Consider the following 26,189-nt stretch of genomic DNA (forward strand, 5'->3'; position numbering starts at 1 on the left):
TTGTGGATAGGGGGAAAGCGGTAGATGTGGTATATCTTGACTTTAGTAAGGCTTTTGATACTGTCTCGCATCACCTTCTCATAAACAAATAGGGAAATGCAATCTATATGGAACTACTATAAGGTGGGTGCATAAATGGTTGGAAAATCATTCCCAGAGAGTAGTTATCAGTGGTTCACAGTTATGCTAGAAGAGCATAACGAGTGGGGTCCAGCAGGGATCGGTTCTGGGTGTAGTTGTTTTGAATATCTTTATCAATGATTTAGATAATGGCATAAAGAGTACACTTATAAAGTTTGTGGCAATACCAAGCTGGGAGGGGTTGCAAGTTCTTTGGAGGATAGGATTAAAATTGAGAATGATCTGGAGAAATGGTCTGAAGTAAATAGGATGAAATTCAATAAGGACAAATGCAAAGTTCTCCACTTAGGAAGGAACAATTAGTTGCACACATACAAAATGGGAAATGACTGCCTAGGAAGGAGTACTGCGGAAAGGGATCTCGGGGTCATAGTGGATCACAAGCTAACTGTGAGTCAACAGTGTAACACTTGTGACAGACCCAGACCAGTGGGATACAGGAGTCTGGTCGAAGGCAAATATACTGGCCACTGGATGAATAGTTTTCTGTTCCCTGGGTGACCAGAGCAGGGGCTGTGCTAGAGCAATCAGGAATGTGCTAGAACCAATTAAGACAGGCAAGCTAATTAAGACACCTGGAGCCAATTAAGAACTTAAGAGAATCAATTATGGCAGGCAGGCTAATCAGGACACCTGGTTTAAAAAGGACCTCCCATCAGTTAGTGGAGGGTGTGCAAGGAGCAGGGAGTGAGAAGGCGTGCTGCTTGGAGGACTGAGAAGTACAAGTGTGATCAGGCTTCAGGAGGAAGATCCTGCGATGAGGATAAAGAAGGTGCTGTGCGGGGAAGGCCATGGGGAAGTAACCCAGGGAGTTGTAGCTGTCACACAGCTGATACAGGAGACATTGTAGACAACTGTTATCCACAGGGCCCTGGCTGGAACCCAGTGTAAAGGGCAGGCCTGGATCTGTCCCCCCAACTCCTGATCAGACACAGGAGGAGTTGACCTGGTCTGTGAGCAACACCAGAAGGGAAGGGCTAATTTGGAAAGAGATCTGGCCTGTCCACAACCCACTAGGTGGGACAACAGAGACTGCGGAGATCGTTCTCCGTTTCCCCCATGCTGACCAGTGATGAGGTTAGCTGAGTGAACAGCAGGTTTGAGCCTCTAGCAGAAGCGGCCAAACTGAGGGCTGCCGTCAGTCTCTGAGGTGAGCAAATCTGCCAAAAGCACAGGACCCACCAAGGCAGAGGAGGAGCTTTGTCACACACACTTGCAAAAAAAGCAAACATCATTCTGGGATGTATTAGCAGGATTGTTGTAAGCAAGATGCGAGAAGTAATTTTTCCGCTCTACTCTGTGCTGATTAGGCCTCAACTGGAGCATTGTGTCCAGTTCTGGGCAACACATTTCAGGAAAGATGGGGACAAATTGGAGACAGTCCAGAGAAGAACAACAAAAGTGATTAAAGGTCTAGAAAACATGACCTAAAAGGGAAGTTTGAAAAAAATTGGATTTGTTTAGTCTGGAGAAGAGAAGACTGAGAGGGGATATAACAGTTTTCAAGTACATAAAAGGTTATTACAAGGAGGAGGGAGAAAAATTATTCATCTTAACCTCTGAGGATAGAACAAGAAGCAATGGGCTTAAATTGCTTAGGTTGGACATTAGGAAATTTTTCCTGTCAGGGTGGTTAAGCACTGGAATAAATTGCCTAGGGAGGTTGTGGAATCTGCATCATTGGGGATTTTTAAGAGCAGGTTGGACAAACACCTGTCAGGGATGGTCTAGATAGTACTTAGTCCTGCCTCGATAAATTGCCCTGTTCTGTTCATTCCCTCTGAAGCATCTGGCACCGGCCACTGTTGGAAGACAGGATACTGGACTAGATGGACCATTTGTCTGACTCAATATGGCCATTTTTATGTTCTTATTGAGGAAAGCAAACTTTGTGTTTCAGGGCATAAACAGATGGCCTGCAAGGGTTGGTTGGGAGGCTCTCCCACCAAATACCCTTTCACAACTAACCAGATTTATCGAGTGAGCCATCCCCTATCATGCAGTCCAAGCTTCTGGCAGTCAGGGGTTTCAGGACACCCAGGGCATGGGGTTGCCTCCATGACCATTTTCAATAATAGCCATTGATGTACCTGTCCTCCATGAACTTATTTAATTCTCTTTCGAATCCAGTTATGGTTTTGGGCTTCGCAGTGTCATCTGGCACAGGTTGACTTTGTGTTTTGTGAGGAAGTACTTCCTTGCATTTGTTTTAAACCTGCTGCCTATTAATTTCATTGTGTGACGCTTGGTTCTTGTATAACGTGAGGGTGTAAATAACACTTCCTTATTTACTTTCTCCACACACCATTCATGATTTTGTAGACCTGTTTCATATCCCCCCTCAGTCGTCTCTTTTCCAAGCTGAACAATCCCTGTCTTTTTAATCTTGCCTCATACGCAAGGTGTTCCGTAACCCTAATCACTTTTTCTGGTCTTTTCCAATCCTAATATATCTTTTGTGAGATGAGGGCAACCAGAACTGCACCCAGTATTCAAGGTGTGAGCATACCAAGGATTTATATAGTGGTGATACGATATTTACTATTTTATCATTTGTCCCTTTCCTAATGGTTCCTAGTATTCTTCTAGCTTCTTTGACTGCTGCTGAATATTGAGCAGATGTTTTCAGAGAACTATCCAAGACTTCAAGGTCTCTTGAGTGGTAACAGCTAATTTAGACTCAGTCACTTTATATGTATAGTTGGGATTGTTTTCCAATGTGAATTACTGTGCATTTATCAACATTGAATTTCATCTGCCAGTTTGTCACGCAGTCATCCAGTTTAGTGAGATCCCTTTGTAACCCTTTGCAATCTGCTTTGGACTTAACTATTTTGAGTAATTTTGTGTCATCTGCAAAATTTTTGCAACCTCACTGTTTACCCCTTTTTCTAAATCATTGAATTTGTTGAACAGCACTGGTCCCAATACAGATCCTTTGGGGACCACTTGCTGTTTACTTCTCTCCACTGTGAAAACTGTAAAACCTTTGTTTCCTGTCTTTCAACCAGTTACTGATCCATGAGAGGACCTTCCTTCTTATCCCATGAGTCAGTGTGTATTGCTGTTATGATTCAGGACTTTGATTAGCATAGTGACTCTTCTCGAACAGTTAGTATGTGGTCTTACTTCAAAATTAATATGTCAGACTGAAAAAACCTCATCAGTTCTAGGGGTGTTTACACTTGAATGCATTAAAGAGACACCGACATATTAGTATCTGGTCACTTGCAGAAAATGAGTTAAAAGTAGGTTCTGGTACTATACCTAGCTCTGAGTCCCCTGTCAGTTTTTGTGGTTTTAAAGCCCAGGGTGAATTGATGTAAGTCAACACGATTTAAATCAGCAAGCAGGAAACCTTGATTTAAATCCATCGATTTTAATCGTGTTTTGCATTTGTACATTTTAGTTAGTTATTTTCCTAAAGAAAGGTTTATTTTTATTGGTGGTTAAACATATTGATTTGCAACTAATATAGCCTTTACACTACACTTGGTGATTCTTGGTGCTAACCAGGATACACCATATCTATACACATTTATTTAAGCAGTTATGCAGCTTAACTTACATGTATTCGCGTTCTCAATTTTAATTTTTGTATTATGTTAATAAATGGTGAATGGTGCATTTCTTATTTAGTAGACAATTAACTTTTTACTTGTGATTTGTGTCAAGCTTTATTTGGATGGTAATTCAAATTCAATTGACGGACAAAAACAGCATATTATTTTGTTTTATTAAATTTAAACTACTTCAAATGTGCTGGATACATAAGAAAAAAGTTTATCAAAACCGATTTTTAGCTTTAAAACTGATTTATTAAGCGAAGGAACTATGATCTGTAGTTAGCAAATTGAACTGATTGTTTCTGGTCACCATGTCCTTCAAGCCTTTAGAACTAATAGATCTCATCCCAGTTTTTATTCATAGACTGGAAGAGGATAACAAGCTTTCTTGCTTTTTCAGCTCCCATTGGTCTCTTAATTTTGAAAGAACTAGTCATTGAACTGAACTAGTCGCATAAACTGAAATGAAGAAAATATTTGCTCTGCTACTGCTGTCCAAAACTGGCTTAACACTTCAGCAAACTGTGGCCCAGATGCTTAGCCAGTGACTTCCACCAGTTCAGTGGTTGGATTTTCTTAAGAAGTTGGCAGCAAACATGTTGTTTGTTGTATTTCATTAAATGATTTTAACAGATTATGATTGGTTTAGGCCTTAACATAAATTGCCAATTTTAAATAGGTTTATTATTTTAACAATAAACCTGTATTTAATTTTAAAAGATCTGACTTTTTAAATCATCAATTTTATTCACCCTGTTACAGCCTATTTTTAAAAAGCTTTTTTCTCTCACTTGATGCTCTATGATGGGAAAATTGGTAATCGTGAAACTGATTAGATGAACCTCAAGGTGGCCTCGAGTTTTTTGCTGACTTATTTTGTTTGTGTCTTGAACGTCAGATTAGTTTTCCTCCATATGTGGCTCTCACCCTGAAACAGCAGCACTTTTTCCATGCCCCATGACATACTGTCCATTAAATAATAATGGTCCCTTTGCATCGTGTGTCCTTAATCCTAGTAGTAGAGAGCACTTTCTACCTTTCTCAAACAACCTCATTATTTCTTTAACCCATTTTTCCTTTTCTGTCTTCTAGGCTCCTGATGGCCATGTTTTCCTGGAAGCCTTTTCTCCTGTTTACAAATATGCCCAGGATTTTCTGGTTGCTATTGCTGAACCTGTGTGCAGGCCAACCCATGTACACGAATACAAACTCACTGCTTACTCGCTTTATGCTGCTGTCAGTGTTGGTTTACAGACAAGTGACATCACTGAATATTTGCAAAAGCTGAGCAAGACTGGTGTCCCAGATGGAATAATTCAGTTTATCAAGGTAAGATCATTTCAGTGGAGAGTCATTCTCCATTGTCTTTTCATGTCTCTAATACTCCTGTTCTCTTCTATTGCTCGGTTTCAGAATTCAGGGAAGCACGCTCTTCATCCTATCTTCTTCCTTTACCCTTAGGATAGCATCAGAAACATAGCTTTCAGGCTGTGACAGATTGGAACTGGACATCAAAATTGCATATTTCTGATTGATTTCTCCATGCAACATGTATGCATATCCTAAATACTAAATATACCTTATAAATAGGTTTGACCCACAAACAGAAAATTTCATGTAAAGGTCTGATCTTGTAACCATTGTTCATGTAAATAATTTAACTGGAGTCAGTAAGTGCGCTGCAGCATCTGGCCCCAAATTTGGAATCACCCCTGCTATATGCATTAAAACGTCACATTGTCGAAAGGTACAAACCTGCACTATAGAACAGTGTCTGAGTTGCTTACGGTTTTTTGCATTTAATAGTAAGTTAATGCATAGTTGAGGTTGCTCTATTAAAATCAAAGTCAGAAATGCCAAAGTCAAGGTTCCAAAAGATGTATTAACACACCTGTGTTGTGCATCCTGTATTTTTTTATTGTATTTTTTATATTAACAGAAATACAGTAATCTACACATATAGCCGTAAAAGTAGTGTAGAAAACACACTCTTAATCAGGAATTAGGAACTAAATCTTATTATTTTTGGTAGAAAGTATTCCATAGAATATTCAAGCTGTGCAGTGTGTCAGAGTTAACATTGCTATAAGAATCTTAATTTAACTGAGCAATCATAGCCTTGCATTAATGAAACGTAGCTATTACAGTAATTGCCATTATTATGCACACTGGTTGGCGGGAGGCAGTTCTCTGAAAATGATAAAAATGTAATTTATTTTAAGCCAAGAAAAGCACATGCTCCTTAGTGAGGATTGTGCCTTTCAACCTTAGCAAGTAGCAGGGGCTGTCTTTTCGTTCATCTAGCACACCAGGGTTCTCGTCCTTGAATTGTACTCCTAAGTGCTATGATAATACAAATAAAAACTATTGTGGACATTGCCAGGCGCCTGTCGTAACCAGTGTTGTTATCAGCAAATAGCTATAACCTGTCTGGGTCCTCCAGGTCTCTATGCATATGGATTGTGAGGTGCAGAAGCATGTGAGAGACACTATGGCGTAGCCCTAAATATTTGTGAACAAGCTGCCATTTGGACAGATATTACCAAAGATTCCAGACTTGACAATGGGACTGTTGTCCTGGAGTCTCTAACACTATATTGCGGGATAGATGAGTTCCCATCTCTTCTATATTCAGAGGAGGAATTGCTCCGATGTTTCAAAGCATCCAGTTCTTAGTGGTAACGAAGACCATTTTTTTTACGTAATCCATAATAGGTTGCGAAACCTCTTGAAGACCTCTCGTCTTTGATGCCCATCTATTTTGCAGCAGCTCTCGGCAATCCTGTGCGTGTAGAGTTGACTGATTTCAGTTCTCCCTTATACTTCCCATTTGTTCTGACTCTTATTGATCCTGTACTAGTCTTGGTGAACCATTCTGGTTACGCAGCAAAGGTTGTGTGTCTGTATTTTTGTATACACACACAAATGTTGTGTCATTAAATCAGCCACTGCTTTATTATGCTGAATCTGAATTGCTTGTTCCTAATGGATGTTCTTGTCTGTTTGTAGCTGTGTACTGTCAGCTATGGAAAGGTAAAGCTAGTGCTGAAACACAACAGGTAAGCAGCTTTTCTCGTGTGTGTGTGGGGTGGGGGGGTGGGAGGGAATATCAGGTGTTTTTTTTTTTATTCCCCTTGCTTGCAGTACTTTAGTATAGTAGTTATTTGCTTTAAGTTTGACTGTTCTGGGTTCACTCTAGTGGTGATCATTGTGTTAGCATGGGTATGCTTTGTTTGTTTTTTGTTTTTTTTTAGAAAGATTCTTCAAACCAGAAGTGCTGATTTACGTTAATTGACTGGTCAATCTATGGTCTCAGACTGCTGAGCTGACGATGTTTGTTTTACTGCGGTAGATTGTCTTACTGCGGGAAGTGGTGCGGGCTGCGTGGGACATGCTGGCTGCCGCTTCCCATGGCTCCCATTGGCCAGGAACGGTGAACCGCGGCCACTGGAAGCTGCAGGCAGCCTTGCAAATGTAAACAAACTGTCTGGCAGCCTGCCAGCGGATGACCCTGACGAACTGTGTGCGGGCCGCAGGTTGCCCACCACTGGCCTAGATGATCTAAATGGTCCCTTTTAGCCTTAAAATCTATCCTGCATATGAGGAGACCAAGGGTCAGAGGGGAAGTGGCATGCCTGAGATGCCACAGCGTGTCAGTGGCTGAGCCAGGAATAGAACCCAGGACTCCTGACTCCCGGTGCCCTCTCGCCTCCCTTTTAACCTGCCCTTTTGGGTAAAACGGAAATTCACCCACCTGTGGAACTCTTTGCCAGAGGATGTTGTGAAGGCCAAGACTCAGGATTCAAAAAAGGATTAAAAAAGAACTAGATAAATACATGGAGGATAGGTCCATCAATGGCTATTATCCAGGATGGGCAGGGATGGTGTCCCTAGCCTCTGTTTGCCAGAAGCTGGGAATGGGCGACAGGGGATGGATCACTGGATGATTCCCTGTTCTGTTCATTCCCTCTGGAGCACCTGGCATTGGCTGCTGTCGGCAGACAGGAGACTGGGCTAGATGGGCCTTTGATCTGACCCAGGGTGGCCGTTCTTCTGTTCAATACAAGCACGCTCTTTATAGCCGTTTTTAGGAGTCCTCCCTGAACCACCACCTGCTTCTCCAGTTCAAACGTTTTTCAGCTTCTGTAGGCTCACGTTTTAATGAGACTCTCCAACGAGCATCTTTATTGGCAAGCTTCAAGGGGAAGAAACACTCCTAGGGCTTGCAGAAAGAGGTTTTCATAGCTTCTGCCTTATACTAAGGGCTCAGGCAGCTCACCCTGTGTACTCGGATTTCTTTCCTGGCCCCACCCCAAAGGCGGCTTCAAAAGAATTGCCTCCTTTTAGAGATGATGGATGGTGAATTGGGGAGCTTTCCAGGGTTATCTAAATGGTGCTTTTGGAGTCTTTCTAGTCTTATCTAAGTTTTGAAATGGATTATTCAAGCAAGGGAATCTTTAGCAGTTAAATATTTGCTGTGAGGATGTCTGTGAAAAGTTCTCTGTGGTAGCAACAATTGTTTTAACCCTCATACGCACGAGCGATGGCAAAGATGCTATAGCTTGAGTGACTCCATCTGGAATCACTGTCAGGTAGATTGAAACGCCAGTTCCGGTGTTGCAGTAGGTGCTCAGACAGATTCTCTGATTGGTATAACATGCTTTAAACTTTGTTGGGAGCTGCTTGTCTAGTTCTTGTTTGTTCTTTCCATCTAGGTATTTTGTAGAAAGCACCCACCCTGAAGTCATCCAGCAGCTTCTTCAGGACCACGTCATCAAAGAGTGTCGGCTGAGAAACGCTGAGGGAGAAGAAACGGAGCTCATCACAGAGACATTCACGAGCAAATCAGCAGTACGTTGGGATCGAGGGTCATCTTCTAAAATGCTGGATTCCTCTTTGTGAGGCTGTACATACTGTTGAATATCTGCAGCGGTGGTTATTGCATACTTCCTTCTGTTGTAAACATTGCACATGCTCTGCTTCATTAATGAACCATTGCTCAGCGAGAATCTCTAATGGGGTCTTTTAAATTTCTGTTTCAGATTTCCAAATCCAGTGACGGAGGTCCTTCAACATCACAAGGGACAGATGCTCAGAATAAATCGGATGTCCCGGCCGACTTATTTGAGTTTTACGAGCAGATGGACAAAGATGAGGAGGAGGAGGAAGAAACACAGACTGTATCTTTTGAAGTCAAGCAGGTAAAATATCTGTTAACTGCTTGGCACCCATGGTCATAGTGAGTCCCACTGCAGGCAATTGGATGTGGGGTTGCTAAATACCATATTCTAAGGCTTTTCTATCGGGGGGGGCCCTCTGAGCCACAAAGACTTCTTCCCTCACCTCTGAAAGTCCCACATCACAGATTCTTCCTCTCCAGCCTGGTGGGAGGGACTAGACACTGCCCCTTCCCTGGCTGACGCGTGAGCGATGTTGACAGGCTACAGGGCAGTTGCTAGGGTATATGGGCTCCCTTTCTGCAGGATTGAATGTGCTATCTCGTGTGGACTGTTATGCTGACCAAACCTGAGTGAGATAATTACTTGAAAATATTAATGTAGTCTGAAGGCAGATTCTAAATCCACCCAGATGCTTTGTGTGACTTCACATCTCCTTCCAGCCCCAGCAGCTTCTGGCAACTGTGAGACTGTTCTTAAATTTACCTTGTCTGCTTGATCTTGTTGGCGGTTAACCTACACTATTCAGCAAAAGTTAATGTGGCTTGCATACATGTCCCATATGTTTGAGGAGCTTGGTAAGTAAGATCTTGTGGACTTTTCTTTGGTGCTCATTGTTGTAATGTCTGAGCACGTCACAAATACTAGTGAATTTGGCTACGATTTTCAGAGGAGCCTATGGAAGTTAAAAGGGAGTTGCATGCTTAACTCCCTTGGGCACATTTGAAAATCCCAACCTCAATCCTCAAAAACCCCAATCTTGTGTGAAATAGAGATCGTTATTTCTTCCCTCATGCAGATGGGGAGCTGAGGTCCCAGGAGCTTAAGCAACTGGCCCAAGGACAAAGTTCACGAGTTCCACTCTAGTGCCTTAGCTACAATACTATTCTTACTCCTTATGCAAACCTGGCCTATGTAAAGAGATACACTGTTCTTATTTGCGGGTGTGGAACCTTTAATGTTACTGCTTCTGTTAAGTCATTTCTGTTAAGTGCCTTCCCCATCCCAGCAGTGTGTAATTAGTGAGGTGTGAGATCATGTAGGGGTCTGAATCAGTTTGTTTCTTGCAGTGTTTTGTCTAAATCTCTCGGATTATAAAATCTTTGGACAAAGATGCTTTTTATATTTCTGTCATGTACAGAATGGAGGATATCGGTGCTTAACAGGTAGCAGGTGCTGCATATGAATTAACTTATTAGATCAGATGTATTTGAGGCTTTTTTGTGAATTTTCTGTCGTTTTATCCTAGACTTGGCAAGTCTTTTGTTGCCTTATAGGAAACATAAAGACAATCGGCAGGCTATTCAGGTCATTTTTTCAATGTCTCAGATAGCAATTAAATGCAACATGCTTTTGTGGTAGAGTATCTGTTACTGCAGAGCGAAGATTTCTCAGTCACCTGTGTAGCTTCTGTGGACCTTCAGTTACAAAACAGTGACTAGAGATGCTTTATTTTGAATTGTTTGTGTTCAAAATGTTGATTTGTCAATAGTCCTATAAAGGACATTATCAGGGGCTTTCCCTACAGAATAACACCCTTTCAGAGATTTGAATATCTCACTTTTTTCCATTTGTCAACAATTTCCCCCCTTTGTTTCTAATATACAATAATACTTAAATTGTTCTGTTTTCTGCTTTGATCACCAGCAAAGTTCTGAGAATAGGTTTTAACTCCTGCTGTTACAGAGCAAGCAAAGGGTGTAAAAGAACAATTAACTTGCCTTTATACAGCTAGGGTATATAAACTGGTGACTTTAAAAAATCCTCAGCAGGTTTCAGAAATTTAGAATATGCTGTTAGAAGCTTTGTTTCCTTTCTAGGAAATGATTGAAGAGCTTCAGAAGCGTTGCATCCACTTGGAGTATCCCTTGCTGGCAGAGTATGATTTCAGAAATGATTCAGTGAATCCTGACATTAATATCGACCTGAAGCCCACAGCAGTTCTCAGACCTTACCAGGAGAAAAGTCTAAGGAAGATGTTTGGGAATGGGCGTGCTAGATCTGGTGTTATTGTCCTGCCATGTGGTAAGTAGTTGGATTTTGGCTAAGTTGAAATAAGGCCTTATGCGCAACTTGATGGCATTTCTCTGTTTGTAACTAATTTTTGACTGCCACAGCTGATCAGTTCCAGAGAGTTTCAGGGAATGTTCTGGGCATAACCCTTGCGGGGGGGACAGAGCCCCTGGCATCTGGTTAGCAGGTAGGTCTGCAAATATCTGCAGATCAAAGAACCAGCTGCTGGCAGCCATTAACACCTTCCAGTATAACAATACCGCCCCGCCCCCCCCATCTCAGTTCTTTTGCTTGTGCCAATAGAGTTTTAAAATGTTGACACCATAAATGATTTATCTTCCAAATAGAAAGAAAAGAAATAAGAATGATGGCAAAGCAGGAAATGTAAGAACAGCCATACTGGGTCAGACCAATGGTCCTTCTAGCTCAGTATCCTGTCTTCTGACAGTGGCCAATGCCAGGTGCTTCCAAGGGAAGGCAGAGAACAGAGCAATGATCAAGTGATTCATTCCCTGTGTCCACTCCCAGCTTCTGGCAGTCAGAGGCTAGGGACACCCAGAGCATGGGGTTGTATCACTGACCATCTTTGCTAATAGCCATTGATAGACCTGTCCTCTGTGAATTTATCTCATTGTTTTTTGAACACTGCTATAGTTTTGACCTTCACAATTCCCCAGGCAACGAATTCCACAGGTTGACTGTGTCATGTGAAGAACTATTTCGTTTTGTTTGTTTTAAACCTGCTGCCTATTAATTTCATCACATGCCCCCTGGTTCTTGTGTTACGTGAAAGGAATAAATAACACTTTCTTATTCATTTTTTTCCACACCAGTCAAGCTTTTATCGACCTCAATTACATTCCCTCTTAGTCGTCGCTTTTCCAAGCTGAAAAGTCGCCGTCTTTTTCATCTCTCCTTGTATGGAAGCTGTTCCATACCCTTAATCATTTCCATTGCCCTTCTCTGTACCTTTCTCCATTTCTAATATTTTTTTTTGAGATAGGGTGACCAGAACTGCATGCACTGTTCAAGGTGTGGGCATACCATGGATTTATATAATGGCACTATGATATTTTGTGTCTTATTATCGATTCCTTTCCTAATGGTTCCTAACATTGTTAGCTTTTTTGACGACTGCTGCTGCACACTGAGCAGATGTTTTCCGAGAACTATCCACGATGACTCTACGATCTCTCTCTGCAGTAGTAACAGCTAAATTAGACCCCATTATTTTGTATGTAGAGTTGGGATTGTTTTCCAATGTGCATTACTTTGCATTTATCAACATTGAATTTCATCTGCCATTTTGCAAAAAGAACAGGAGTACTTGTGGCACCTTAGAGACTAACAAATGTATCCGATGAAGTGAGCTGTAGCTCACGAAAGCTTATGCTCAAATAAATTTGTTAGTCTCTAAGGTGCCACAAGTACTCCTGTTCTTTTTGTAACACGGCTGCTACTCTGAAATCTGCCATTTTGTCGCTCAGTCACCCAGTTTAGTGAGATACTTTTGTAACCCTTTGTTTTGGACTTGACTATCTTGAGTAATTTTGTATCATCTGCAGATTTTGCCACCTCACTGTTTACCCCTTTTTCCAGATCATTTATGAATATGTTGAATAGGACTGGGCCCAGTACAGACCCCTGGGGGACACCACTATTTACATCTCTCCATTCTGAAAACTGACCATTTATTCCTACCCTTTGTTTTCCTGTCTTTTAACCAGTTAGCGATCCATGAGCGTCTGGGAGTACACAGAGCCCTGGCATGATGGAGGGGGTGGGTGGGAAACTGCCAGGGAGCCTCTGAAATAGATGGGGATGGCAGTGGGCGACAGAAGATGGATCACTTGACGATTACCTGTTCTGTTCATTCCCTCTGGGGCACCTGATATTGGCCACTGTCGGCAGACAGGATCCTGGGCTAGATGGACCTTTGGTCTGACCCAGTCTGGCCGTTCTTATGAGGGTGGCACAACGGGAGCTTGTAGGGGTGGGGAATAGAGGAATGCAATGAGCCCCTAGTGTGCAATGGGCTCAGCCTATAGAAGCAACAAAGACCCACTCAGTAACTAGCAGCTTGCTGAAGCCATCTGGTCTAATTTAAAGGGTTGTCAACACATACAGCTGTGCCGCTTTAGTGAAGACGGTTCTACGCTGACAGGAGAGCTGCTCCCTTTGGTGTAGTTAATCCATCTCCATGAGAGGCAGTCGCTCTGTCGACAGGAGAAGCTGTCTCATCAGCATAGCGCTGCCTACCCAGGGGTTAGGTCGGTGTAACTAAGGGAGTGGATTTTTCACACCCCTGAGCGACATCATTCTACCAGTGTAGGCTTGTAGTGTAGACCTGGCCTAAGTTTTGGAACAAAGAAACTATTCAAAGCAGTTCATTTTGCTGCAAAGAGAACATTAATTGCAGTGATTTTGCTGAGATTTTTCATAAGTGTATGACAAGCAGCAGACACAGATGTGTGGTTTCATATGCTAATATGTAAAGGCTGCTGCTTCTATTCTAATCTTGAAGCAGTGGCTACTGAGAAATTTCCCCTCCTCTAGGACAATTCCTGGCTAACCATTCCACAGTGGTTTTCCTCCCCTCCCCCTTTTTATCCAAGGAATGATGGGATCTATCTGTCTGAGCTGATTACTGATGACAGTTGCTCTTATTTGTCCTCCTACAGGTGCTGGCAAGTCTTTAGTTGGAGTTACAGCTGCGTGTACAGTCCGTAAGCGTTGCCTGGTACTTGGCAACTCTTCTGTCTCTGTGGAGCAGTGGAAAGCCCAGTTCAAAATGTGGTCCACCATAGATGACAGCCAAATCTGTCGATTCACGTCAGATGCCAAGGACAAGCCTATCGGCTGCTCTGTTGCAATTAGTACCTACTCTATGTTGGGACACACAACTAAGAGGTCTTGGGAGGCAGAGAGAGTAATGGAATGGCTTAAAAGTCAAGAATGGGGCCTTATGATACTTGATGAGGTGCACACCATACCTGGTAAGGAGTGTACAAATTCTTAAATAGTCCCCTCCCCCCCAGACCCATTGTTAATGCTTCGCTACTGTTGCCATGCAGTTTCCTGCTGGCTTTCTCTTTAATGTTGTTCTGGAGTTCTAGAATAAATTCATAGCTTAGTATTTGAGGTTTAATACATGTAAATGATCATCGGCTCTGGTAGAAGTTTTTGCAGTACTGCAGTATTTATAGGAAGACTGATTTCCAGAGACCTCTCAACTCATTAGGGAACAGGTGTTACTATTCTTAATACCAGTGGGAAATCATTATAGTAATGTTAGCACTTTTCCTAATTACAGTAGTAAGAGGTGTCATCTCTAGAGCTTTGTTCCAGAGAATGGATGGTAACATGATGGAGGCTTTCTTCTGAAGCTGCTTAAACTTCAGTAAAAGATTTCTGTAGTACACTTAATATGCATTTACTTTTCATGTAACAGTTGCTAAAGTTGCCATGTGGCTGTTACATCAACACAAGTGGGAGAAGAGTTGGTCTGCATTCTCTTAAGTGGGTAGGAAGGTGTCCTGATACAATCTCTTGAAGTGTGGTCCCTATGAATAAGTTAGGGATCCCTTTGTCTATGTATGTATTTTACTGGGAAGAAATATATGTATGCTGATTTGTTTCTAAAATAATTTATCAATAGGTGTGTTGACTTCCAGATAGGGATATATGGTGTTGGAAGGAAAGAATGGAGCATTTCAGTTTACAGGAAATAATGCTGGTTAGAAATGCCCCCCCCAGTCCAGTCCAAGTCTCTGACTGCTATACCTTTACTGAAAGAGTTTGCATGTAATTTTTAAGTATTAACAGAAATGGGAGAAATGGTAAAATATGGAAATAGCCATTGCTCATTGGCAGCCACTTTTAACAAAGATCTATGCTGTTGCCTCAATTTTCTTACCGTCATCGCTTCTTAGACTTGGTCATAAAAAATAAGGCAGAAGGCCTACTTTATACTACTAGAAAGATGATGGGAGTTCTGGAAATACCTGAGAGAGATGATGCCATCATACTCCAATGGACTCAACGTAGGAATAGTAGAACCCCTATTTTCTAATCCTGGCTCTGAAGTGCTGTGTGGCCTAGGCTAAGTCACTTAACACCTCCGTATCTCTCCTTGTTTCCCATCTGGTAAACGGGGATTGTGTTGCTGGCAGTCCAGCTGCCAGCTCATGACAAGATCCCTAGGCCGCACTGACAAATGCTTAGCTGGAAACCAGTCTGGCTCGCCTGTGTGTTAATATTGTCAAAATAGGTATTAGATTTATAGATTTGTGTTTGGACTTCGTGAAATACTTGTGAGTCACTGCCTGCATTAATATTACTTCTTATATACATATCCCATGTTATAATATTGGAGTGTTTGCTTTGTAACTACAAAAGTGTTTCTTATGAAACTGGAAACCCCCACAGTCAAGAGAGAGACATGACCGAGTGTAAAATATTAGTTTTACCAAAAGAGTTGTTAAGCACCAGACAAACTACTGTGGAACATCAATGAACAAAAGACTTTGTTGTTTGCTCCTCCCACACCCGTGAAGAGGGGATATGCACAAATCTGCATCCCATCACTGTTTGAACTTGGGGGGGAGAGGAGTATAAATCCCTGACCAGGAGGATCTATATCACTGTGCTGCTTGGAATTTGGTGAGGGCAGTATTTCAACCCATAAGCGAGGGGAGTCCCCAAGTTGGTTAGTTTGAGTTAGCCATAAAGGACACACACAGCCTGCATATTGCAGCAGCTGCTATTACTTTTTGGAACCTGAGACGGTCATGCATTTGTGTAGATGTTTACCTGCTTCAGCATTACAAATAACTCTAACTTCTTTTTCCTAGTTAACAAACCTTTAGTTAGCTTAATGTAGGATTGACTATTAGCATTGTCTTTGGTGAGAGATCTAAGGTACAATTGACCTGAGGTAAGTGACTGGTCCTTTTGGGACTGGAAGTAACCTGTACATTGTTGTGATTTTTTTTGGCATAAGGGTCCTTTTGTCACAAAGGCAAGCTTGCCTGGGTGGGGAGATAGACTGGGATGCCCAAGGGGACTCTCTGTGACTCCAGGTTAAGGCTGTTATATTGCTTGAGCCGTTCACATTTGATACTGGGTTGGTGAAATCTAATTATAGAACACACAGCCAGTTTGGTGTTAGCGCCCTGGTTTGTAACAGTTGGCACCCATGTTGTGAGCCACTCCGGACAGTTGACATGGATAATACTGGGGTCTGAGGACTAGTTAAGGTTTGTACAGTGCTTTGAAGATGTACAGTGCAGTAAAAGTGCTTAAGTATAAGTCAAAAGCTGCAACCAATCGAGTGTTTGGTTTTAATGTAGGAGTAATATTAGATTAGAATCGTGTTGCTTACCCATTTATAGTGTGCTCATCTCTGGCGTATAGCTAATACAACAAAATCTACACACTTGCAATGTGTGTCTTTTTAATCCTTTTATGAAATCAAAAAGAAATCTCACCTTGTCTTTCTTAGCCAAAATGTTCAGACGTGTGCTCACCATTGTGCAAGCTCACTGCAAACTGGGACTGACTGCTACTCTCGTCAGAGAAGATGACAAAATTGTCGACTTGAATTTCCTGATTGGACCAAAACTCTATGAAGCCAACTGGATGGAGCTACAGAACAATGGCTACATTGCTAAAGTCCAGTGTGCTGAGGTGATGCTCCGCTTTTTACTACAAGTGCTACAGTCTATATTCTCTTGCAGCCAGAACTATCTAATCCCATTTATGTTTAATTAGGGCAATCAGTCGTCTTTATAGATCTGCAACAATATTGAGATACTGTGTATTTCAGGCAAGACTGTCGGTAATCAACATAAATCCATGGTAAATACTGTATTGTGACTCTGTCATTGCATGCTAATATAACGGTATCTGGACATGCATCTGTTGAGACACTAATGCTGACTGCTGATACTGTGGTGTTTGGTTGGCTCTCTGTAGCCCCATCCTCAGACATCGGCACACACTGGCTTCAGTACTAATGTAGTTCTTTGATCATAGATTTTAAGGTCAGAAGGGACTATTATGACCATCTCCTTTGTTCTCTTGCATAACAAACCATGGAATGCCACCTAGTATCAAGCCCAGTAACTTGTGATGGATCTATAGACCCCTGTCATAGACTGTATTTTAGAAAGAAGGCACCCAGTCTTGATTTAAAGACTTCAGGTGATGGAGAATCTACCACAGCCCTTGGGAAAGCTCTTCCAGTGGTTAATTATCCTGACTACTATGAATGTGTGCCTTATGTCATATTCAGATTTCTTTGTCTGCAAATTCCAGCCACTGGTTCTTGTTATACCTTTTGAAATGTGCCTGTGTTTGATCTCCTCTAGTCACGCAATTGGAGGGAAAGGATTAGTGTGAACTATGGTGTCTGAGAAGGGAAAATCTGTCTCTCGCATCTGAAGCCCTCAAGCTTTTGAGGATATAATTGAAATAAAGTAAAGCAATTCCCCAGACAGGAATAGAGTTCAGTGTAATTGATTGCTGTGAGATGGAAGTCTTATGGGGTTCTCCTTCTGCCCATAGGTGTTGACTCTGTGGGTGCTCTGGGGCTGGAGTACCCATGGGGGTTGGGGGGAAGGGTGCTCAGCTCCCACCAGCCACCCACTGATCAGCTGTTTGGTGCTGGTCAGGAGGCACTGTTGATAGCTGCCACTGCACTGCCTTAGAGAGTGAGCTCAGTCTCCTTATGGACAAATTGGTTTTCCTTAAAACAAAATAAATAAATCCCCAAGCAGGTTGAACTTCCAACCTCTCAGATATAATAGTGTGCCTGCCCTTGGTTCTGTGAAGCTTCCACTAATCTTGTCCCTCCAAAGGAGCTGTTGGGAGGACAGCTGTCATGGTAAATGCATATGTATATACACTGTAGCACTGAAACTGCAGTATTATAGGGACAACAATTTGAAAATTTCATTCTATCTTTGTACCCATTTAATTACAAGTAACACCCAAGCTTACCAAAACCTTGTTTTGTTTTAGTTTTTAGTTTTACTTACATTTGTCAGCATTTTCCAGCCACCTTTCCCTGAAGAATGAGTCATTTTTTGCCTTGTTAAAAACAACCTTATGAATCTCAAGTCTCATACAAATTACATTTTTTTTTTTTTTGAGTCCATACTGTGCTCTGGATGGTGCTCTGTCGGGAATTGGAATGACTGGAAATTGATCAAGCTAAAACACAAAACCAAAAAATCCAGGCTGACAAAACCATTATTAGACACTTTTTAGGCAATTCCATTTCAGGAGTACGGTTTCCCTGTTGCACACACTGGCTGGTAGCTCATAGACTAGGGGTGGGCAAACTACAGCCCGTGGGCCACATTCAGCCCGCCAGCCCATTTTATCCGGCCCTTGAGCTCTCGCTGGGGAGCAGGATCTGGGGCTTCCCAAACTCCAGCCACGAAGCGGGGTCAGGGGGCACTCCACACGGCTCCCAGAAGCAGCGGCATGTCCCTCTCTGGCTCCTACGCATAGAGGTAGCCAGGGGGCTCCACATGCTGCCCCCACCCCAAGCACCGCCCCCACAACTCCCATTGGTTGGGAACTGTGGCCAGTGGGAGCTGCAGGGTCTGTGCCTGCAGACTGGGCAGTGTGCAGAGCCGCCTGGCCTCACCTCTGCATAGGAGCTGGAGAGGGGACATGCCGCTGCTTCCGGGAGCTGCTTGAGGTAAGCGCTGCCCTGATCCCCCTCAAAACCCCTCAATCCCAGCCCCACCCCAGAGCCTGCACCTCCAGCCGAAGCCCTAACCCTGCCTCCCTGTCCCAGCCTGGAGCCCACTCCTGCACCCTGAACTCCTTATTTCTGGCCCCACGCCAGAGCCCGCACCCCCAGCCAGAGCCCTCACCCCCTCCTGCACCCCAACCCCCAATTTCATGAGCATTCATGGCCTGCCATACAATTTCCATACCCAAATGTGGCCCTTGGGCCAAAAAGTTTGCCCACTCCTGTCATAGACTCATAGACTTTTTAAGGTCAGAAGGGACCATCATGATCATCTAGGCCGGGGTGGGCAAACTTTTTGGCCCGAGGGCCACATCGTGGTGCGAAACTGTATAGAGGGCCGGGTAGGGAAGGCTGTGCCTCCGCAAACAGCCTGGCCCCTGCCCCCATCTAACCCCCCCTGTTCCCCTGACCCCCCCTCTCCCCCGACTCCCTGCCCCTTATCCAACCCCCTGGCCCTGGCCCCCTTACCATGCCGCTCAGAGCAGCATGTCTGGCTGCTCCCCAGAGCGCTGCACGCATGATGGCATACCTGCGAGGGAGGGGGGTCTGCGGGGGAGGGGGGTCAGCGGGGGGGGAGCCAGGGGCGAGCCTCCTGGGCCAGGAGCTCAGGGGCCGGGCAGGACTGTCCTGCAGGCCGTAGTTTGCCCACTTCTGATCTAGGCTGACCTCCTGTGCATTAAATAAAGCACAACGAATGTTCCTTGTTGTGAACTTTTCTTAGTTACTTGCAGCTTTGTGCGAGTTCGTGTTAGTGTTAGATTTTTTTTTTACATTTAATTTAAAATCTACATTATTTCAACAACCAGCCAAAAAAGTAATGGTGGTTTCTGGGAAGTAACGAACGTCTGTGATCGTTATGAACTTTATTCACATTCGTGTAGTGTCTTTCATAGCTTGCCTTATCTATTCTGGCCTGAGAAAGCAACCTGGTTGCTCCTGAGGCCAGATCTTCCATGTGGCAGTAGAGGGCAGTGCTACCCAGTGATGCAGGAGATCATATTCACAGCATATATCGCTTGCTTCAGTGTGTGAGTTACAGACTGTAAAATTATTATCAGTAGTAGCTGCAGCATGTTAAAGGGAAATGCTGCTCCTATCTCATATTATTTTTAAAATTTCCACTAACTCTTTTTTTCCAGAGGTTTCTGATTTGCAATAAACTTGTCCCCAGATGTTGTCCCAGGTTTATACCTTGGAGTACATGCCTTGCAAAATTGTAAAATTAAAAGATCAGTGGGGATGGAAGTGCATTTTTACCAGTTTTACTCTTGAATGAGTGCATAAGTCACTAAATGGGAAAGATCCTGTGTACTCTGTGGCAGTAATTCCTAAATCCTGTGGTTTAAATTCTGTTGTCAAGAAGTATCCTTTATTTTTGTCTTTCACCTTTTCCCCCTAGCAAACTCACACATCTGCTGGTCCTAGTTGAAAATACTCATTGATGTAAAATTTCTTACTTCCCTTTCAAGTAGGGGATGTACAGGAGCTATGAAACCTAATCCAGAGTAATTCCATTGTTACACTCGAACCTGGTGGGAAAGAGACTTCCTCTAAACCCATTGTGTAGTCCACTTGTTTAGTCTGTGCACTGAAGACAGGATTTGACTAAAAGAAAATAATAATGACCACTAAGAAAGCAAGTAATTATTCAGTAAAGTCTCCTATATTGTTTCCATACCATAATGCAAATGTTCCATTAAATTAATGGTAGATTTGTTTTTAAACTTGATTTATTAAACAATAATTATAAACTACGTTTTCATTTAGAGAGTAGTTATACGTTCTTAGTTTTTATTTGCAAGTGTTCTGTTCTTGGGTGCTTGGCATCTATGGTAATGAGCATGGTATACAGAATGGGGGTGGGGGAGAGAACTTCTATTCTAAACTATGGTGTACAGATAATACCGCTGCATTTGTGGCAAGTTCCTCAAATTGAGTTAAATATATGCAATAATAAGAAGTAAATAAAGGGGTCTCACTAAATATAAAATCATGTAATGCTAAAAAAATGTATTGTAAGGAAAGCCCATAAATGAGGAAAGCCTCCAGAATCCTATTAATTTGAGCTAGTGGTGCTAGTTGAAGCTTTTCAGGAGTGGCAGAATCTATATGTGCACCAGTGAAGCAATGGACTCTCTTTGAAAAAAATCTCTGGAAAATAGCAATTAAAATTAGATGGAACTTGGCATGGACATGTTAAAAACAGATTGATGAGTTTCTACACTTGTACACTAAATGTCTCTTTCAGCTGACAGTGATTTAAGAGATGATTTCAACTAGTGGTGGGAAGTCCAAAAGAAGACTATCTTTATACCAAGATTGGATGTCTAAAATATATCCTTTAGTTCAACCAGAAGTTATGAGCTTGTTGCAGGAATTATTGGGTGAAATTCTCTGGCCTGGAAATCAGAGTAGATGATTATAATGGTACCTTCTGGCCTTAAAATCTATGAATATCTGTTTTCTACTACACATGGAAACTCATTATGGATTACTGTGTATAATTTTTTTTTTTTTTTCAAAAATTCTAGGTTTGGTGCCCAATGTCTCCAGAGTTTTACAGAGAATATGTGGCTATCAAAACAAAGAAGCGGATATTGCTCTACACTATGAACCCAAATAAATTCAGAGCATGCCAGTTCCTGATTAAATTTCATGAGCGAAGGAATGACAAGATCATTGTATTTGCTGACAATGTGTTTGCGTTGAAGGAGTATGCAATCAGACTGGGGAAGTAAGTATTCATGAATGAGGAGGGCGTCGCCGCCTTCTCCTCCTTCTTACTGGAAAATTAATATGTTCCACAAATTTCAGTCACGTCAGACATTTTTATAATAAACATTAAACTTAATAAAGATAAGAAACATCAAAGAGCATTTCAAGTAAATTTCAATGTGTATTGCAATATATTTTTCCAAGTGTAACATTCTAAGTTTAAACTCTCTGCATTTTCTGTAGTGGCTACAGAGGAATTTGAAACCAGTACTTATGTAGAGAGTTGATAGTCACAATAAAATGAGCTGAGGATAAAAGCACTGTAGGCAAGTGACTAAATAAGGGGCTATTTGGATGGTCAACTATCTGTGCATGTAACAGACTTGTCTCCCTGCCCCCATGTGAAATGAGAAGGAAATTTTGTACCAGGGAGCCCCTGGATCCTTCAAGGCCCACAGAAAGCCGTGGCCTTCCCTGCTTTCTGTCCCCTTCCAGGCCTGTGGCAGTTTTGTCCTAAACTAAGATTTTAAGCTCTTTGGGGCAATGCCTTTTACAACATGTCTATACAGTGCCTAGTACATTGTGCTTCCACACACTACTTTAATACAATTAATAAACAGCAGCACAGCTTCTGTAGGAGCCCCTCTGCTGCCTTGGAATGACTTACTCTTTGGGGCGGGGTTCAATTGCAAAAGGAAAGGTAAAAATTAAAATTTACTTGCCAAGGGATTAGCATCAAAGTGCTTGCAGGATTAATGAGAGAATAGTAAAGGAGATTGGTTCTTCCCTGCCTGATACTCGTGGAAGGATTTTCTCCATGGAGCATGTGGAGAAGCCAGCCTTACCCTTTCAATTATGAGTCGAAATCATGGCTTTTCTATTCCCCTCTCTTGGCAGAAATGGTGAGGAGCATTTAGCCCTGTAAACTTTTTCAGCTGTCCAGGAGTTTCCAACAGTATTTCTTACAAAAAACAACTTCCCTTATCTCTTTTTCCCAAATTTGTGATGAGTTTTGAATGGCAGTGCAATAGCCATTCTACACCAGCTCACTGTGACTTCGAACAATAAGCTGGGCTAACAGTGCTGGATGACTTCCAGATTCAGAACTCATGGTCTCTTTCATCATCATTCTTAAACCTGTCTGGACAGAGATTAGCTAGAATGATGCTGCTGGAATGTTAATAACTATGTTCGGTGTTCCATATAAGATAATAAATATAATGGGTCTTTTGAGTAAAGAATAAAAAAGAGATGGGTGGGAGGGGGCAGTCCTGTAGCTTAGTGACTGGTGAAGATGTTTGAGAAACATTGTAAGTAAAACTACTGAAGGTTTTTGGCAAAGTTATTAAATTGCGGGAGGATGGGGGGGAGGGGAGTTGCTTTTTTAAATGAAATCTCCATCTTCCAAATTGCTCTCTTCAGATCTGGAGTGGAGCCCAAGGTTACACAACTGTCAGTACCACAGGGAAGGCAGGATTGCAATGCTTGGCAGTCACGGGGGATTGGCATGGGGCAGAAAAGGCGGAGTTTCTTAAAGCTCATGTTAAATGCTGAGATTAGGAGTCTCTTGAGCTGATCCTGGCATCTTGACCATCATTCTTTGCATCATCCAGAGCAAGAGCTAGTATAGCTTGTATGAAAGCCATTCTTTACTTACAGCCCTGATGCTTATCAATACATCTAAATCATTGCTTTATAAAAGCCACGTCCAGCCTTCCTGGGTTTGACAGATTATGACGACACAGGTATTGATCCTTGAGGCTCATCTTCCCATTGGTTGGAGGAAGGGTTGGTTTTCAAGTTGTTGTTATTAGATAGTTTTTGTTTGTTCTGGGTGGGGAAGTGTTATAACTTGTTTGTTCATCATGATAAACCCAACTGATGGGAGTTAAGGGGAGATTAGACACCCAACAGTTTTAGGTCATCCCACTTTTTGGTTTAACTACAGCAATATAGGCAAATGCTTGACAAGCTCTCTGTTTACAGCCTTGGGAAGCAGCACCTGATGGAGGTGAAGTTCTCACAAGTTTTTAAATCTTAGTTCAATCAACAGCGGATGTTTTGTGTGTGAATTTTGTTTGGGACGAATATCACCTTCACATCCTAAAATGAAATTATAAATGAAGGCTTAAAATAGAAGCACTGGCAGACTGGTAACTACAGCAGCATTACAGGGTATCCCTAGCTGTACAACAACAGTATTGTTTAAAACACTTTGTGTCTCATTCCTATGAGCCACTTCAGCTTTGGCTAGGAAAAGACTGTTACCAAAATGTACCAAGTAGAAGAATTGGATTAGAGGAGATTTGGCAGCACAAAAACTAGAATGCCTTCTCTTACTGAAAATGTCATTAACAGCCAATGCCCAGGGGATGTAGAAGGCCTTGGCATGCTATGAGTTGGGTTCTTGTGCTCAGATGCCATGGTGATGTGTGCAGTATGTAAACTTAAGCTAAATTTTTGGGCCTAATTAAAAAAAAAAATAGGGAAAAAACTTCTTAACATAAATTATGAAACTTGCTCCTCTTGGTTTTTGAAGGTGCTTGTTAACAAGCTTCTCCAAAGAATGGGGAAGAGATGGAAAAGCAGCAGCTACACATTACTGCAGGTTTCTCTTGCATTTACAGTCAGGCCCTGGCAGAGTCACAACAGACTTTAAAGTGGGAGGGAGTTGATGAAGGGGTCAAGTTATATGTGGTGTTATGGAAAACTGCTGCTATGTAAGGTAGTTTGGAGACTATGTGGAACGAAGGAGATCCAGGGGCAATCCAGCTCTACAGGTACAAAGTCAGGGTATGTACAACATTTCCCACAAAAACTTCCTGTATTATCACTTTCCTTTCGGACGCTGTAAGGAGGTAACCTGTACAGTCTGAACTGTGCTGCAGTCATTTTGAGATTGCAGACAGAAATATGAACTTGCCACATGTATTTTAACCTTTGAGTGTCGGCTTGCAAGGTACACTAAAGAGTCTCATAGCTTCCTCCACCATTGTAAATCCCAGGTTGTTCTGCTCTTTTCCATAGAACCCAGTGAACATTCTATCCTGTCACAAACCACATGTCCAGGGGTTACTGGAGAGGAGGAGAAAGGTGTTGACTTCAAAATATAGACATCATTTCCAGATAAAATGCTTAACAGCCAGCTTGAGACACTGAGAATTTAATTAAAAGGGAAACTTGGATTATTAAGGACTCTAGTGGGAAGAAGTGAGAAGGGCACAGCTGTCCATATGCTGGCTCATTGGATTTGAGCAAAAAAAAAAAAAAAAACCCAGCCACCCACCTTTTTATTTTAACAGCTGCATTCAACCTTTCATCTAGGATTAGCAAATGTTTTCAGTCCACTGATCCGCAGTTCAGTCAGAGCACATCAAATGAAAAGCACTTACCACTGTCAGGATTTATTTCTGCAGAAAGTGGAAAGATGTCTGCCTCTGGCAGCTTGTGTTTGCCCTAGGTGGTGATTCAGTTAACATTTGGGCAGGATTACAGTAAAGAGCCAAAGGATTAAAGATGAGCAGCAAAACTTTTTTTGTTTTTAAACAAAACCCAAAACACTCCTATTTATATACTGATCTGAAATTTTAAATAGTTTTACTGCATTCCCCTCCATGGTATTCTAACACCTAAGGATAAATAGTTCTGAGAAGTCTTGAGAACTGATTACTTTCAATATTTGTTCTATCTTAGACCTTACATATATGGTCCTACTGCACAAGGAGAGAGAATGCAGATTCTACAGAACTTCAAGCACAATCCAAAAATCAACACTATCTTTATTTCCAAGGTAAGTGAAGACATTTGCTGTGATGCTGCATCAGATTGAAGGGTGCAAATTTATTTTAAAAATGCAGTGATTTACATGTGCCAGCTTATTTTTGACATACTACTTATTGCATCACCAAAGTTGTATTTTTCATGGTCTTCATTTCTTAATGTGGGAAAATAGCTTATTGCTCAGAGGATGCTTTTGTATTGTAGGTAGGTGACACATCGTTTGATCTACCAGAAGCCAATGTTCTGATTCAGATTTCGTCCCATGGTGGGTCTCGAAGACAGGAGGCTCAAAGATTGGGACGTGTGCTGAGAGCCAAAAAAGGTAAATGAGCATGGTTTTGGGCTTTGTGTCTTGAGTCCTAGTACAAGATTAGGAATTTTTAATAATTTAGGTTGAACACTCAAATGTTGGTGTAACACAAACCATCCATATAACTAAGCAGGCAGATTGCCATAGTCGGCAGTGGCCACTGTTGACCCAAGTTTGCATGTAAGGTAAAAATTGAAGAGTAGTTATTAAATTCTGCTGCACTAAGGAGCCGCCTCTTTTCTGTTTCTTTCATGTTCTCTACTTATCCTGACTTTTTCTTTCCTTCCTTTATCTTTCTCCTTTTCATACTTCTTGGTCTTATCTCCTATCCTTTCCTGTCTGCCTGTTGGAACACTTGATCACCCCTGGTTCCTGCTTGGCTCTCTCTTCTTCTTTCTTTGTTTTGCCTTTCCTTTCCTTTAAGAACTTATTAAGGTCCATTTTCTTCAGGAAAACCCAGCAAAGTGCAGTCTTGAAACACATTTAATCAGTATTCTGGAGATTGGGTCTCATTGCAGTTCCTAATGAACAAGTGTCAGCATTACTGACACCACTGTCAAAATGAGCACAAATTGATAATCTTGTTGAAAGTATCTGCAGAGGTCAAGCATTTGTCTGTGCGTTGAGACAGAATTATCTTATCACTTGTCTAGATAGTCCCTTCAGAGCAGAGGTCAGACACTGGCAAGCTGGTGTGGGAAAGCTTGCACTAGTACTGT

General features: G+C 42.1%; 1 protein-coding gene across 5 annotated transcripts in view; it reads left to right on the top strand.

The window, feature by feature from the left end:
• ERCC3 (ERCC excision repair 3, TFIIH core complex helicase subunit) overlaps positions 1-26,189 on the top strand; it is a 44,942-nt gene that overhangs the window by 3,775 nt on the left and 14,978 nt on the right. For 4 of the 5 annotated variants that reach the window (XR_013347445.1, XR_013347444.1, XM_077829547.1 and 1 more), the window contains exons 3-12: positions 4,800-5,036; positions 6,717-6,766; positions 8,423-8,558; positions 8,750-8,908; positions 10,705-10,909; positions 13,579-13,893; positions 16,401-16,585; positions 21,197-21,399; positions 25,074-25,170; positions 25,365-25,482. Coding sequence is in view for 3 of the 5 variants with exons in the window: in XM_077829547.1 (XP_077685673.1) it covers positions 4,800-5,036; positions 6,717-6,766; positions 8,423-8,558; positions 8,750-8,908; positions 10,705-10,909; positions 13,579-13,893; positions 16,401-16,585; positions 21,197-21,399; positions 25,074-25,170; positions 25,365-25,482 (1,705 nt within the window). In the remaining 2 variants the exon portion in view is untranslated. Of the gene's footprint in view, positions 1-4,799; positions 5,037-6,716; positions 6,767-6,836; positions 7,182-8,422; positions 8,559-8,749; positions 8,909-10,704; positions 10,910-13,578; positions 13,894-16,400; positions 16,586-21,196; positions 21,400-25,073; positions 25,171-25,364; positions 25,483-26,189 lie in introns of those variants that run through there. The other variant, XM_077829548.1, reaches the window with a different exon arrangement.

This window comes from Eretmochelys imbricata, chromosome 11 (genome assembly GCF_965152235.1).
Source record: "Eretmochelys imbricata isolate rEreImb1 chromosome 11, rEreImb1.hap1, whole genome shotgun sequence".
In the NCBI taxonomy this organism is placed as follows: domain Eukaryota; kingdom Metazoa; phylum Chordata; order Testudines; family Cheloniidae; genus Eretmochelys; species Eretmochelys imbricata.